Raw genomic sequence first — 16,719 nt, forward strand, 5'->3', positions numbered from 1 at the left:
CAACACATGACACATCACCCCTCAATAATTCAATAGCTAATGTCCAAAGAGCAAAGTAAATTCTATTGAAACTTGATATACATTATAACACTACCATTAGGGAACACCATATGGAGGACAGCAAATTTTAAAAAGCACTAAAATTTTGCCTTGGAAGTCTTCTGGATATTAATACTTGAATATGCACAATTCTTAAACATGATAATAAGTAAACTTGGTCTCAGAAAACCTGTTGCTGTCGAGCTGATTCTGACTCATAGCGATCCTACAGGACAGAGCAGAACTGCCCCACAGGGGTTCCAAGGAGTGGCTAGTGGATTCAAACTGCTGACCTTTTGGTTAGCAGCCGAGCTCTTAAGCACTATGCAACCAGGTCTCAGAGTAGATGAGAAATCTGTTAAACTATCCAGTTCCAAAACTCTGCTCCTCATTGTCTGTACTTATTTATAGTCACCCACTCTGAGGTTGAAGAACATTCCTCCTCTCAATCAGAGAAATACAAGGCACTAACTGAAGGCAAACCTTCTCTACATTTATTATTTCATCCACAGTAACCATGCTTGCTACACAATAGGTGTATTTTTTAATTAAAAAAATAAATAACACAGAAGTCAGATAATTTGCTAGCAGATAAGCAAGAACTGCTTACACCAATATGAAAAAGCAAATTACTAAATTAAGACATTGAGAATAAAGTAATTAATACCACCATAGTGCAACCATTTTAAATCTCAACTGAATATAAAACATTTCAGGTTAAAAAATCTATTTCTTTTTTGCTCTACAACAAACTAATATTCCTTTCTGATATAATGCTGGCTTAAAATATGTTAATGTATTTCAAAACTTCCCACAAATCTTTAATTAGGGGAAGAGTACCAACTGGAACTCCAAACTTATTTCATAAGTGGGAGGGAGACTATGAAATCAACTTACCCTTTCTGTCACAGAAAATTGGTGAGTGTCTGCTGAAATTTTATATGTATGTAGTTTTGTTGGCACAACTGTAATAAAATACTGGAACATCTGGTTGTCTGAAATAAAAAGAAAGTATGTTGTTTTCATCAACCCAGTAGCAACAAAACTACTGCCAAATATATCCTTCTTCTATTAAATACAATTAACCTGAAATTTAATGTTACCTATGACTTAGTGTTCAACAAAAAAATAACTTTTGAAGAAAGAACCAATGAAAGCAATATACTCATACTTGGTGAAACCAGTTTTAAGTAAGCATAAATAGGCACACACACATATATTAGAAGATGTTAAAAAAGATGAACTAGTGGTTTAGATATCCTTTATAATCATTATCATCCTTTTATCAAATATGGAAAATAGAAATGGTATGTCTTTATAGCACAGAAATGAAGAAGAGTAAAATAAAGTTACAATAGTATAGTTACCACAAGACACATATTCTAAGTAAAACATCTTTCATTACAAAACTACGCTAAAGGAGTAAAATATTAAGAAAGAATACTAATCTATTCAAATTAGTGAAAAGTTAAATCCTTAATTTCACAGTAGCAGAGGAAGCCTTAAAAATCCTTGAAAGGTCCGATGGGTGGGGCATGTCACACAATATGACTATTTAAGAGCAGGAAGCCAATCAAAAACCTTCAGGAAACATGAGAACAGACTATGTACTACAAAACTAAGAAAATAACCTTTCCATGTTTGGATAAACTAGTATAATAAATGGAGTAGAAGGTTAAAGAACATTAATAAAAGGTATCTACGCTACAAGGTACTACTCCTAATGCTTAATAACTAAACCATTGTAGAATAATTCTAGTTTCCGACATTCGTAAAATTCATCAAAGAGGCCTCTAAAATGGTAAGCATGCATTTTAGAAATCTGTAACCTTTAGAAAGAAGAAAATTCTTCTAAAATGTCAAAATTTTCTTTTTGCTTTTATTCTTTCTTTGGTGAATATGCAAAAGCATAGCTGTATCCTATTAACACATTAATCTTTTATATAGTATTTAGAGAGTGTTTAAATTCTTTTTTCCCCAATTTTTCATTAATTTATTTTAATTTTATGGTGCTTTAGGTAAAAGTTTACAGTGTAAATTAGTTTCTCATTTAAACTTTTATACACAAATTATTTTGTGACACTGGTTACAATCCCTGCAATATGTCAGCACTCTCCCCCTTCTATCCCAAGTTCCCCGTGTCCGTTTCTTCTAGTTTTCCTGTCCTTTCTGCCTTCTCGTCTTTGCTTTTTGGTAGGTGTTGCCTATCTGGTCCCATATACTTGATTGAGCTAAGAATAAGAAGCACGATTCTCATGTGTGTTACTGTTTGTTGTACAGACATGTCTAATCTTTGGCTGGAGCCCTGGTGGCACACTGGTTAAGAGCTTGGTGGCCAACCAAAAAGGTTGACAGTTTGAATCCACTAGCTGCTCCTTGGAAACCCTACAGGGTAGGTCTACTCTGTCCTACAGGGTTGCTATGAGTCAGAATCAACTCGACGGCAACAGTTATTTTACAGGTTAATCTTTGGCTGAAAGGTGGACTTCGGGACTGGCTGAAAGTGTTGAAATTCTACTCCTGATCTCGTCTACTTTCAACTCCTAATTTATTTTCTCCTATGGCTTATTCTTGTCAAATATTTCATTATTCTTAGATCAACAATCAATGCCCATTGAAGCAGCCATCAAGAAACTGCAGTGGCAAAACCTCAACAACAAAAAGACAAATAACCCGATTAAAAAATGGGCAAAGGATATGAACAGGCACTTCACCAAAGAAGATATTCAGGCAGCTAAGAGACACATCAAGAAATGCTCACGATCATTAGCCATTAGAGAAATGCACATCAAAACTACAATGAGATATCATCTCACACCAACAAGGCTAGCATTAATCCAAAAAACACAAAATAATAACTGCTGGAGAGGTCGTGGAGAGACTGGAACACTTACACACTGTTGGTGGGAATGTAAAATGGTACTTTGGAAATCAATTTGGTGCTTCCTTACAAAGCTAGAAATAGAAGTAACATATGATCCAGCTATCCCGCTCCTTGGAATATATCCTAGAGAAATAAGAGCCATCACACGAATAGATACATGCACACCCATGTTCACTGCAGCATTGTTCACAATAGCAAAACGATGGTAACAACCTAGGTGCCCATCAATGGACGAATGGATAAACAAATTATGGTATATCCACACAATGGAATACTACACAACGATAATGAACAACGATGAAGCTGTGAAACATCTTATAACATGGAGGAAACTGGAGGTCATTATGCTAAGTGAATTTAGTCAGTCACAGAAGGACAAATATTGTATAAGATCACTATTATAAGAACTCAAGAAAAGGTTTAAACACACAAGAAAACATTCTTTGATGGTTACGAGGGTGGGGAGGGAGGGTGAGAGTTATTCACTAACTAGATAGTAGACAAGAATTATCTTGGGTGAAGGGAAGGACAGCACACACTACAGGGGAAGTCAGCACAACTGGATTAAACCAAAGCTAAGAAGTTTCCTGAATACAATCAAACACTTCGAGGGACAGAGTAGCAGAGGTGGGAGTCTGGGGTCCGTGCTTTCAGGGGATATCTAGGTCAACTGGCATAACAAAGTTTATCAAGAAAATGTTCTGCATCCTACTTTGATGAATGGCATCTGGAGTCTTAAAAGCTTGCAAGCAGCCATCTAAGATGCATCAATTGGTCCCAACCACTTGGAGTAAAGGAGAATGAAGAACACCAAAGACACAAGGAAAGTATTAGCACAAGAGACAGAAAGGGCCACATAAACCAGAGATTCCATCAGCCTGAGATCAGAAGAACTAGATCGTGCCCAGCTACCACCAATGACCACCCTGACAGGGAACACAACAGAGAGCAGGAGAAAAGTGGGGTGCAGAACTCAAATTCTAGTAAAAAGACCAGACTCAATGGTCCGACTGAGATTGGTGGACCCCCATAAAGAATGGCCCCCAGATTGTCTATCAGCCCAGAACTGAAACAATTTCTGAGGCCAACTCTTCAGACAAAGATTGGACTGGACTGTGGGACATAAAGTGATACTCGTAAAGAGTGTGCTTCTTAGCTCAAGTAAATACATGAGACTAAACGGGCAGCTTCTGTCCAGAGGTGAGATGAGAAGGCAAAGACGGTTACGAGCTGGTTGAATGGACATGGGAAATCAAGGGTGGAAAGGAAGAGTGTGAGGCACAGTATAGGGAGAGCAATTAGAGTCACTTAACAATGTATGTATAAATTTTTGTATAAGAGACTAACTTGAAATGTAAACTTACACTTAAACTGCAACAATAAACAACAAAAAAAAAATGTCTAAAAAAAGAAAAGAAAGAAACTGCACTGGGCAAATCTTCTGCAAAAGACCTCTTTAAAGTGTTACAAAGCAAAGAGATGTCACTTTGAGGACTAAGGTGCGCCTGACCCAAGTCACGGTATTTTCAATCACCTCGTATGCATGCGAAAAGTGAAAAAGGAAGACCAAAGAAGAATTGACAAACTCAAATTATGGTACTGGCGTACAGTATTGAATATAGCATGGACAGCCAGAAAAACGAACAAAACTGAAGGAAGTATAGCTAGAATGCTCCTTAGAAGCAAGGATGGTTGAGACTGTCTCATGTTCTTTGGACATGTTATCAGGAGGGACCAGTCCCTGGAGTAGGACAGCATGCTTGGTAAGGTAGAGGGTCAGCAAAAAAGAGGAAGACCCTCGACGAGATGGACTGACACAGTGGCAGCAATGATGGGCTCAAATATAGCAATGATTGCGAGGATGGTGCAGGACTGGACAATGTTTCATTCTGTTATACTTAGGGTCGCTATAAGCACCTAACAACAATGGCTCATTTTTAACATTCAAATTTCAGCCACTACTAGAACAAACCTTTCCCATACATTTCTCATTCATCAATCAACTTAAAGATTATCTTTACAAGGGAGTTAGGAGAGGGTTATTTAAAATGTATTAATATTAAGGTTTTAAGAACAATTTTCTGCATGCAAATCTATAAAGTGATTATAAAATACTTACGATCTACAGCAATTTTTTCAGTTCCATCTAAAGGATTAATAATTCCTGGAACGAGCTCTCCAAAAGACAAATGATCTATTCTATGGGAAAAGTTGTAAGCTAAGAGGCAAAAAATAAAACCAACTAAGCACAGAAAGTATATTATTCAAACCACACGTTAGAGACTGATTTACAATCTATGCTCAAATGAGATATCGAAAATCTGCAGGTATAACAATATAGTATTTAAAACCACATTATTTTGGGAAAAATACATATAAACACGGTGAGAATAACTAAAAATTAAATGTATAAGGTAAGTAAACTCTGATAAAATGCTATATCTCAAAAGTTCATAATTACATACAAATTAACTTTTAAGAAATGATATTACATCTAATCTTGATGTCTAAAAAAATATTTTTTTCTAGTCTAAATCATACAGCAAAACATCTATGTTGTTTGAAAAATTGTGATGACCTTCATGTAGCCATAACAAAACTGCTCATTATCTGACATACTTTTAATATATACCATTGCTATATATGACCAAAGTGAATTTCTCATGGAATGTATTACTTGTTTTTGTTCTCTAAAGCAGACTTTAAAAACTAACTTTTATGACAATCATTACACCAAATAACTTGAAGACTTTATATGTGCAAGTATATATGTCCATATTTAGATTTCCAAATTAAACTTCACATACATTATTATCCATAAAAACCAGTGGAAACATGTACAAAGCAATATAAAGTACACTCAAGGCTTTCCTTCCTACCTCAGCAACATCTGAAACTATGACCTATTAGAAATACAGAAAGCTTGAAGACAAGAGAAAATGGATTACGGTCTCTAAACGCAGTCATTTATTTTCTTCTTTGGATATCTGTTTTCAGAAAAGCCCATTTTCAAAGCCCTACCTTGTACCTAAACTAAAATTAAAATACACACACACCACTTTCTTTTCAAAGATATCTTCACAAGAAATTTTTCAGAAACTGCTTACAGTCATGGTTGACAAGTGCTGCCAAATGTGCATGACCCCGGGGATGCGGAATTGCCCTGAAAGGAGGGAAAAAAGAGTAAGAAATAACTTTTTAATATATAACTAATTAAAATCAGAAAGTGGATCTTTCTTAAATTATAATTTTTTGTAATAAAAAACAATGTAAGAATGCATTTGACCTATGATATAAGTAGACATGTCTACTCATTTCAGCAATGAACCTGGGGGAAGGGGGGATTGGCGAATATTCTCTTTAAAGAGCCAGATAATAAATAGCATACACTTTGTTGGCCAAGATGTAATATCAAGGGTATTGTGTAATTACTTAGATAACATGAAAACAAATTTCACTAATTTTTTATTGATTAAATTCAAAACATAATACTTGAGGAACAATTTTTTTATAACATAGGTATAGGGCCACTGTGGGTCGGAACTGACTCCACAGCAAAGGGTTTGGTTTTTTTTGGTTTAGGGACAAAAATGGAATTCTTTATCTCAGGTAGAAAATATTTTATTTAATTGGGGTTTAGAGCTAGTGTTCCCTATTTTCAAAATTGATCACAAACGTTTATCTATTAATGGTGACTTCTAATGAGATTTTACATATTTCATCTTTGAATATATTAATCATGTGAGCATGTTTTACTTGAGCATATTCACTGCTTAGAAGGCATTTACAGAACTCTATTAGATTTTTCTCTTGATATTTGTCTTTTAACATGCCATTACATTACACATTAATCACTCCCAATTAAAGTTAAGGCAAAAGCTCCTGGATTGCACAGTTAAATGGATTTTGTAATATGAAAATTTCCTTTGCATGTAAAATATATTCAGGTATGAATTATCAGAATAGGCAAATGCATAGAGATCTAAGTCTAGTGGTGGTTACCAGGGACAGGTGGGAAGGGTAATGGGGAAGTAATGCTTAGGGTGTACTGAGCTTCTGTTAAAAGTGGTGAAAAAAATGGGTAACAGACAGTGGTGATGGTCACACAACATGACATGGTGAACGTAATCAATGTCACAGAATTGTACACATAAAAATGGTTGAAATGGCAAACATTTTGTTATATATATTTTACCACACACACACACACACACACACACACACACAAAATACATTCAAGTGTAGGAATGGAGATCTCGTTTCTTGTTTCAACTATTGACAGCACAGGCAGTGTATACAGCAGCTTGACATTACTTATCATTCAAATAATTTTATCACAGTATAACTTTTGTATATAAACGCAGTTTTTGCCTTTTAATTTTAGGTTAAATTCATTAAGAAACATTATCAAGTCTGTCAAAAATAATTTCCAAAGCTATTCAGTGTTTGTTAACAGTGGTTGATGGCAGTTCTTCTTGTTCAGAAAAATTTCAATCGAGGGTCTGAACAACAACAAAAAAAAATCACAATAAAACTTTATCACTACTAAACAACCATCATACTGTTGTGTAGTGGGGCAAGCTGGGGTACTCAGCTTTTACTTCTGACAAAAATTCATGGAAATGACAATGGTTAACTCCACCAGAGCAAATGAAGTTCACCACTGACACTACTGGTTCAATAAAACATGATAGATTCAAACATCTTCTGCAAAGTACCTGCTGATGATACAATGAATAACTACAAGCTTTCAACAACTTACATTTTCATAAACTTTGAAAATTTATCCAAGGAAGCCTTTTTCTACTCCACGCACGTTTTTACTACCATCAGTTAAAATACATCTTAACAGACTCCACCTCAGGTTGTACTGAATTTATGTTATCTAAACTTCTTTGAAAATATTCTTGTAGTTTTTCCACACAGGCTAGTCATAGAAGCTAATTCTTTAGTTACTTCAAGCTCAGCATTGACTCCTTAACTGAACAACTGAGCAGTATTGGTAACATCTGTCGACTAATCAAGAGTCAAGGAAAACCACTCAAAATCACTTGCGTTGATTTTTTTATATTTTGTTGAGAATATACACAGCAAAACATACACCAATTCAACAGTTTCTACATGACACTGTTTACATTCTTCAAGTTGAGCAACCATTCTCACCCTCCTTTTCTTAGTTGTTCCTCCTCCACTGGCATAAACTCCCTGCCCACTAAGGTTCCCATCTAATCTTTTGAGCTGCTGTCATCACTTTGATCCCATATAGATATTTCTTAATACAGCATAATGCTCAAGGCAGACATTTTTACTAGTCACTGAACTACTGTTTGGTTTTAAGAAGATTTCGGGATATTTTTGGTTTAAGGTTTAAAGATTATCGCAGGGCAATAGTTTCAGCGGCTCATCCAGCCTCCATGGCTCCAGAAAGTCTAGAGTCCGTAAGAATCTGAAATTCTGTTCTACATTTTCCCCCTTTTATAGAATCTTTGATCAAAATGTTTAGTAATGGTAGCTGGGAACCATTCAGTTCTTCTGTTCTCATGGCAAAGGAGGTAGTTGTTCATAGAGGCAATCAGTCACACAATCCATATTCTCCTCCTATTCCTGACTCTCCTTTCTCTGTTGCTGCAGATGAATAGAGACCAATTGTTGTGCTTTGGATGGCCCCTTATAAGCTTTTAAGATCCCAGCAACTATACAACAAATTAGGAGGTAGAACAGAAGCACTAAACATGTTATTAGGCCAATTAACTGGGACATCCCATGAAACCACTTGCCTTGATTTTTAATTGGCTATTAATGCTGCTCTCAATGCCCTTAAGCTGGAGCAACTCTTCTTGCCGAAAGGCTAATAGTCTTAGGAAGTTTATTTTCTCTGGACACATTTCTTCGGCTACTACAAACAAATACTATTTCATTAACTTATCAGTAAATGGCTTTCCTTACTTCGCTAACAAATGAACCACTTGGAAATTCACTGTGGTTACAGCCTCATTTTCATTTTTTATTTTTATGAAAACATTCTGCTGTGAAGAGATATTCCATTATAATTTTTTAAAAATGTTTCTAACCATTGCTTTCCTGTGAATTAGAAATATTATGATGAGTGCTTAGTTTGTTAATTGTGACATATACTGTATTTCTTTTAGCACAGCTATAGTGTCATTGCATAATAAACACCATGTTCTACGGTCAAATTTGATAACAAAATAGGCCATACTCTGCTGTGCCTTGAAGGTACATTTCAAAGCCCACATTTCTTTTTGTCTTGTTTTGATATAGCAATAAAAAATAAAATGTTTCAGTACAGCAATACACATGGGAATCTAATGCTGTCAAGCAATAACTACAACACTGTGAAAATGCAGTGCACTAGCCACAGCACAAAGTGATGAGAGAGTCACATACAATCTCTTTCACAAATACTCAACTCAGGCAAAGCAATGTAAAAGCAGCCACACATAAACAAGTTAGTGTAGTTGTCTTCCAATAAAACTTTATGGACACTGAAATTTGAATTTCATGTTTTTCATGTGTCATGACATATTACTCTTTTGATTTCTTTTCATCCATTAAAAACTGTAAAAACCATTCTTAGTTCATGTGCCATACAAACATAGGTGGTGGACTGGATTTGGCCCACAGGTTATAGTTTGCCTACTCCTACAATAAACCATGCCCTTTGCTCTGCTATATATTGTTATATCTGCAACTTTAACTGGTTCTTTTAATTCCTTCATATTTTCAGGAATAACTACTAATCTCCCCCATTCCTGGTCAAAAAACTTTTCAAAACATCAGTTTGGAGATTTCCTGAAATTATCCCTCACTCTCGCTTTACCCAGTTACCAATTCTAACAATTAACTAAAAAAAATGGAAATAAACATCCCCAATAAAACAACTTAGTCTACTTACCTGTAACCAAATAAATGGTTTCAATTAAATGCCCTACTGGTTCTACATATTTACTTTGTTCTATACTGTACTCAGAGCACTGGGCATTTAAGGAAAAAAAAAGTAAATAATGGTTAGGAAAATACATTAACATCCAACATAAAGTATATAATAAAAATCCTGTGCAGTAAAACATCTCCCTTATGCATTGGAATGATTAATATTTTGGTCTGGTAAAATCCCGTGTTCATGGTGATGTATATTACCTCAAACTTACTACTAAAAAGAAAGTCTACTGTCGCAGGTTATTATCCTAACTCCACTGATACCAGTACTCTAACAGTATTCCAGCTATAGTTTTCAAACAGTACAAATTTAGAAAGAGGAATTTCCTGAATGATCGAATTACAATATTATACCTTAATTCAACATTTTCTTTCACTCCTCAGGATTTTACTGAGAGGAAGAGAGAATCATTTTAAGTTGTACTTCACTCTTTTTTCTTTAACAGATGTATACCCAAACATTTATGAAATAATAGCGTAAGCAAGCATCTTTCAAAAAATTAAAAGAATCAAATTAAATCACCCTGTTACAGATACTGTAGTTCTCTGATATTTTACTCTCCATAGAAAGGCCAGATGTTCAGAATTTATCTTTTTTTTTTTTTTTTCCTGGTACATTGCACTTTCTACCTCTCAGATGGGAATCTAGTCTGTTTGATTTTTAGTAGAGGAGAGGTTATTTGAAAATTGGTGAGGGATCGGGGGAGGCACTTTTGGTTGTCACGATTATTACGGAGGAGTTGCTACTGGTATTTAGTGAACAGCAGTACGGGAAGCCAGGCATCCTGCAATGCACTGCACAGTCTCACACAAAGAAGAATTCTCCCATGTATATTTAAGAGACACTCATGTGTGTGAAAAACCTATTTATAATTATCTGAATCTAGAACTTAATTTCATTTTACAGATACAAAGTACTTTGTTGCGGTTTCCATATACAATAAATATCTCAGGAAATTGAGGGAAGATTATACTTTGTTTGCTCACATTATTACAAAGAGTTCTTCACTATTACAGACTAGCATCTCATCCACAGAAATGCCACTCATGGTATTTGAGTTGCCAATACATCTGTTTCAGTATGTATCTATAGCTGTTGTACACCTAATGATTCTACATATAGGTGGCAAGCATCTGCCTATTTCATTAGGTCTTCTAGTGTATTCATGCTCAAGCATCTGCATACTGAAATATGTATTACTATACTATAAATCATGTTCTGTTTATTTTTCCTTTAAATAATAGTTGAGAATAACATTGGGTCTGAGAGGTAATGAGATCTTCAAAAAGATCAATATTGAACTTGAAATACCTAATACCAAAAATTAGGAGTCGGCTTATAAGATGTTCCTGAGATGATACATACCAAATGCTTTTACATTCTGCCTCTCTTATTGATGGTATGAGTTATTACATGGAGAAAGAAGTGAATTTGAAAAAACAAGACCAAACGGGGGGAAAAAGCCATAATACAGGCTCATAAAATATTTGTCGAAGTTTCCCTCCTTCAGTTAGTCTTCGATTAGGGAATTGTTTGCATTCGATGGTGCAAAAATTTTTTCTAAATTTCTCTGAGCCAAATGATACATGCTACTTCTATGATACCCAGATAGTCCATGGTTCCCAGCTACATGGTGGAAAAGCAGGTAGAATAACAGTAACAAAACAACAAAACATGAAATTTTAAGGAGAGAAGAACAAAAGAGATCAAATAATTGTCTGATCTGCAAATTATAAACACCAAAGTCATTGTTCACAAAAATCTAGTGCTATTTCTATATTTAAAAAATCTATCCCCTAGCCATGATTCTCCCTACATTATGGTCTGGAATGCCTTTCCCCTCCTTTATATATTAAATTCTTAATCATCCATTAGTGTTCAAAGGTTTTCCTCAAGAAGCTTCCGCTGACTTATAGAGTAGGTCGGGTACCTTGTTATATAGTCTTTTATCAGTCATACTTCTCCTTTACAGCCCTCAATACAACTATAATTAAATAACTAATAACGCAATTCACTGTTTAAAGCTTGGATTCTCTCACAGAATGTTGTGCCTTAAGGGCAAGTACCTTGTCTCTTTATTTCACTGTTTTATGCTTAGTATGATACTTTGCACACAGCAAGGACTCAAAAATGTACCTTTACCAGGAAGAATTGTTCACCTATACAGCTCACATTAAATAAAAAAAGAAAAAAAGAAGGAAGGAAGGAGGGAGGGGAAGGAGGAAGGGAACCTGCTCATCCATTCAGAAATGTATCAAGTGTTTATTTATATGACAGTTACCGTCTGAGCGCTGCTCATGAAGGCAGGTGGTTAGATATTTTTCCCTAACTTTTAACTAATTTATCTTTAGCCCAACCAAAAGCCAAACCCACTGTTGCTGGGTCAATTCCAACTTATGGTGACCCATATATAACAGAGTAGAACTACTTCATCAGATCTTCATGGCTGTAATCTTTATGGAAGCAGATCATCAGGCCTTTCTTCCGTAGCATCACTGGGTGGGTTCAAACCACCAACCTATAGGTTAGTAGCCTAGTGCAAACTGCTTGTACCACCCAGGGGCTTTATTTCTAACAATATAAAAATATTTGTCTGGGATTATATTTTCATGAGTACCACCAAAAAGTAAAACAAAACTAAAACCTAATACCATACCAATAAAATGAGTAAATTAATGAAATGTTTAGATAAGGACTTTCTGGTATTAAAACTTGGTAATTAGAAAGTTCTAATTAGGATTTACCTACAGTTAATTTAATTTAATATATAAAATACTACATGACTGCTTTACTTGTGTTTTGGGATAGTTTTTACAGTTGGTAATCTTTTCTATCCTGAGATTGAAGCCCCAAACATCAATATCTCATGACATCAAAAATACAGATACACATTTTAAGCAACCCTTTATATTAGCTGATTAGCAAAGTTTTACTTTTAACTAAGCTCCCACCTTGTCTAAAGTATTTTCAGTAAGTGAAAAGAACATACTTGCCCACAGTTATGTGAAAATTTCCTGCTACTTTATTGACATATAGATGACCTCGAATTCTGCATGCATCTGGAGGCTGTGATGAATCATCTTCCCTGTTACAACAAGACATTAAGATTACCTAAGGCATATTCAATACAGTCACCATTTTATGGTGGGCACATTTCATAGAGAGAAAAATCCCTAAAGATTACTTTTTAGACAATGTTGCAAATTTTAAAAAGAGAATAGCAGTCTTCTAAAGTTTAAAAAATGATACATCTACAAAATGGAAAAATTACATAATTATTACATAACTATTATATTTATATAAATCTAAAATTTCATGGTTCTCCAAATCTAACTAGTAGATTAAACCCAATGATAGAAGAAAAAGTTAAAAGAATTAGTCCAACTAAGACATATTTTCTTCATCTGTTTCTAGCACTTTATACAGTAGGGAGGAGGGGAGAATGGGAATAAAAACGAGATGCCATCTAAATTCAAAGACACAATGACATTTTTTCTCTTAAGCAAATGTAAAAACTCCTTATATATTCTTAAATTTAAATTTAAATGGTTTTCATGATTTCATTTCATGATCCTGGCGTTTCCAAATATCACTATACTAATCTATAAAAGAGAAAAAAAATGCAATTAAAAAAACAAAATTCCTAGTCAAAACTTATACATACTTACAACAGTAAATGCCACTAATATGTTCTTTAAACCTAATACAATTTTATATGGAGAATATTTACACAATAACAAAAGTAAAAAACAAAGTAACAAAGCAAAATGGTTCACTATGCACATAAAAGAGAAAATTAATTAATGAAAATGAAATAACATATTTGTGATAATCTGGATCAATATCAGGCTATAAATTTAAAATGTATCTTCACAGTGCAGAATAATTCTATTTTCTCTTTCAAAGAAAAATAAGATTCAGGGAACTAAACTAATATTAAAGCTATGTCAAAATAAACTCATTTTAATACACAGCTGAACATTTAAAAAATACATCTCACCTTGGTGGAAGTGCTGTTGATGCACTTTTAAAAGCACTTTTAAATATCACATCTTGAAGTGAATGTTCTTCTTGCAGCCTACTCTGTATAAGCTGCAGCATCCTAAATACAACACAAACAAACAATAATTGATAAAGTACAGTAAGGTATACAAAGAAAGTGAACACTTATTTAAAAATAACAATGGTTAGCAGATTTAGCTAAGTCATACACTCACTATCAGAGAGAGAGGGATTACCCATCTTTCTAAAGAAAGTACCAAGTTTTCTTCCAGCACTTCCTTGAAAGAAGGGAAAGTGAGGTGAGGCAGCTACAAGTCTGACAGCTGGGCTCCAGGAGCATGTCTGATTTCATCAATAACAGACATGCAGTCAGGGTCACGAACGAGGCACATCTGCTCACCTGAGCATCTAAATTCATCATTCATGCATGCAGCATTTACAAAATTCTTACTTTTTGTCAGGCATTCAATTAAGTGTTACAGATACAAAGAAAAAGACAAATAAGGGGCCACACAATAGATTTTATGGATTTGAAGCAAAAGATTACTGGGGTATACATCTATACCACAAGCATCTATTCTCATTATAGATCAGCTCACAGTGCCATGCAATATCACCTGGCTTCCCCTTATCCAGAAAAGCTGAACCTCATTCAATGACAAGGTCATTTCAAACAAAATATTATACTCTCCTATAATTTTTAAAAATAATATCAACATATAAATCATCAAATCACAGAGAAGTATACTTTCAAGAACTAACGGTAGACTTTTCTTTTTAAATATACCTAATACACAAAGAACAAGTTGAAGATTTTTAAATTTTTATGTTCATAATAACTTACAAAATTATTTATTCCAGAACAACAAAAGCAATAATAAAACTTGTTCCTCTCTCTAATACTTCTACCACTGAGACATGTTGCCTCCCACCATTTTTCAGAAATTACTTTGCATCTTTTGTTACTGTCTTATATTACCTCCTTTAATTCTCTATCTTTAAATAACCAAGTCATCTGTAGTAAATTTCTAACTTAGCAAGTTAAAAATTATACAGAAACACTTAAAAAATAAAAACACAACCATTGGTCTCTAATTGTCTGAAGCAAAACAGAATGAAGGAAACCAAAGACTCAAAGAAGAAACTAGCCCACAGAGCTAAGAGCCCACAGGAAGCACAGCTCTTCTAACTTGAGACCAGAACTAGATGGGGCCTGGCTAACACTACCAACCGTTCTGACCAGGGACACAACAGAAGGTCCTGGATAGAATGGGAGAAAAATGTAGAACAAAACTCAAATTTCTAAAAAAAGGCCAGATCTACTGGAACAATAGAGACTAGAGGAACCCCAAGACTATCACCCTAAGATACCTTTTGAACTTGGCACTGAAGCCACCCCTGGAGGTCACCTTTCAGCCAAGTAATAGATTGGCTTATAAAATAAACAGTTATCACCTGTGATTAATATGGCTCTTAAACAATCAACTATGAGACCAAGTGGTCAACATTTACCCAAAAGCAAAGATGAGAAGGCAAGGAGGGGCAGGGAAGCTTGATCAATGGAAACAGAACAAACAGAACGGAAATAATGAGAATGCTGGCACATTGTGAAAATTGTAACCAATGTCACCGGGCCATTAGTATAAAATTTGTTAAACGGGAATCTAATTCACCATGTAAACTTTCACCTAAAACACAGTATTAAAAAAAAATAATTTTCAAAACACAAAAATAAATAAAAGCAAATGTAAATCTGATAATACTTCATATCCCATCACAACAATAAACATTTTCTAGAAATGCAAGTGAGAGAGAAAATACTTATGCACCATCCACTCAGAACACTGGTAAAATAGGCTTATTCAAAATAAGTCATTTTTACACTATATTTAACTCGAAACAAACATTAAATTTAGAAATAAAAAAGCAGAAACTAGACAGGTTAGATCTACGCAGAGTGTCATAGTCATCTGGTGCTCCTGTAACAGAAATATCACAAGTAGATGGCTTCAACAAAGAGAAATCTATTCTTTCACAGTCTAGGAGGCTAGAAAGTCTGAATTCAGGGTGCCAGCTCCAGGGGAAGGCTTTCTCTCTCTGTCAGCTTTGGGGGAAGGTGCTTGTCATCAATCTTCCCCCAGTTGAGGGGTTTCTCAGCACAGGGCCCTGGGTCCAAAGGACGCACTATTCTCCTGGTTCTTGTTTCTTGGTGGTATGAGGTCCCCGTTTCTCTCCTCGCTTCTTTCTTTTATATCATCTCAAAAGAGACTGACTTCAGACATAACCTAATTTTGTAGATTGAGTCCTGCCTCATTAACATAACTGCCTCTAATCCTGCCTCATTAACATCATAGAGGTTACAACACATAGAAAAATCACCTTAGATGACACAATGGTGGACAATCACACAATACTGGGAATCATGGCCTAGCCAAGTTGACACACAGTTTTGGGGGACACAACTCAATCCATAACACAGGGGATGAAATGTACAACTATAGAAAGAGAGTGATTATTGAGATCCTCAATATTTTAAGAAAGCACGCTACCAATTGAGAGTAAATTTAAATCTCTTTTAGCAAATTCTAAAGGTAAAGAACATTTTGGTATGCACATTATTCAGGAGATGTCAGACTATCTTTGGGCCATGCAAGACCTATTCCAAAATATTTGTTAAGATGCAGAACATGATAATGTGGGAAGCTTCCAAGCCAGATGACATCTTCAGATCTATACATCTAAAGACTTAAAATCTTTGGATCCAATGCCAGCAGAAATTAAAAGCTTCACAATCATGCATGTCTTATATTCTGGAGTTACTTTTGGTGCTGGT

General features: G+C 34.9%; 1 protein-coding gene across 4 annotated transcripts in view; it reads right to left on the bottom strand.

Annotated features, from left to right (window-relative positions):
• ERGIC2 (ERGIC and golgi 2) overlaps window positions 1–16,719 on the bottom strand; it is a 46,447-nt gene that overhangs the window by 6,937 nt on the left and 22,791 nt on the right. For 3 of the 4 annotated variants that reach the window (XM_023738064.1, XM_023738066.1, XM_004383611.2), the window contains 5 exons: window positions 13,885–13,986; window positions 12,874–12,969; window positions 6,031–6,086; window positions 5,043–5,141; window positions 937–1,034 (listed from right to left, as the gene is read on the bottom strand). In XM_023738064.1, coding sequence (XP_023593832.1) covers window positions 937–1,034; window positions 5,043–5,141; window positions 6,031–6,086; window positions 12,874–12,969; window positions 13,885–13,986 — 451 coding nt within the window. The remainder of the gene's footprint in view (window positions 1–936; window positions 1,035–5,042; window positions 5,142–6,030; window positions 6,087–12,873; window positions 12,970–13,884; window positions 13,987–16,719) is intronic. The other variant, XM_023738065.1, reaches the window with a different exon arrangement.

The sequence above is a fragment of the Trichechus manatus genome, unplaced genomic scaffold (genome assembly GCF_000243295.1).
Source record: "Trichechus manatus latirostris isolate Lorelei unplaced genomic scaffold, TriManLat1.0 scaffold00112, whole genome shotgun sequence".
NCBI lineage: Eukaryota > Metazoa > Chordata > Mammalia > Sirenia > Trichechidae > Trichechus > Trichechus manatus.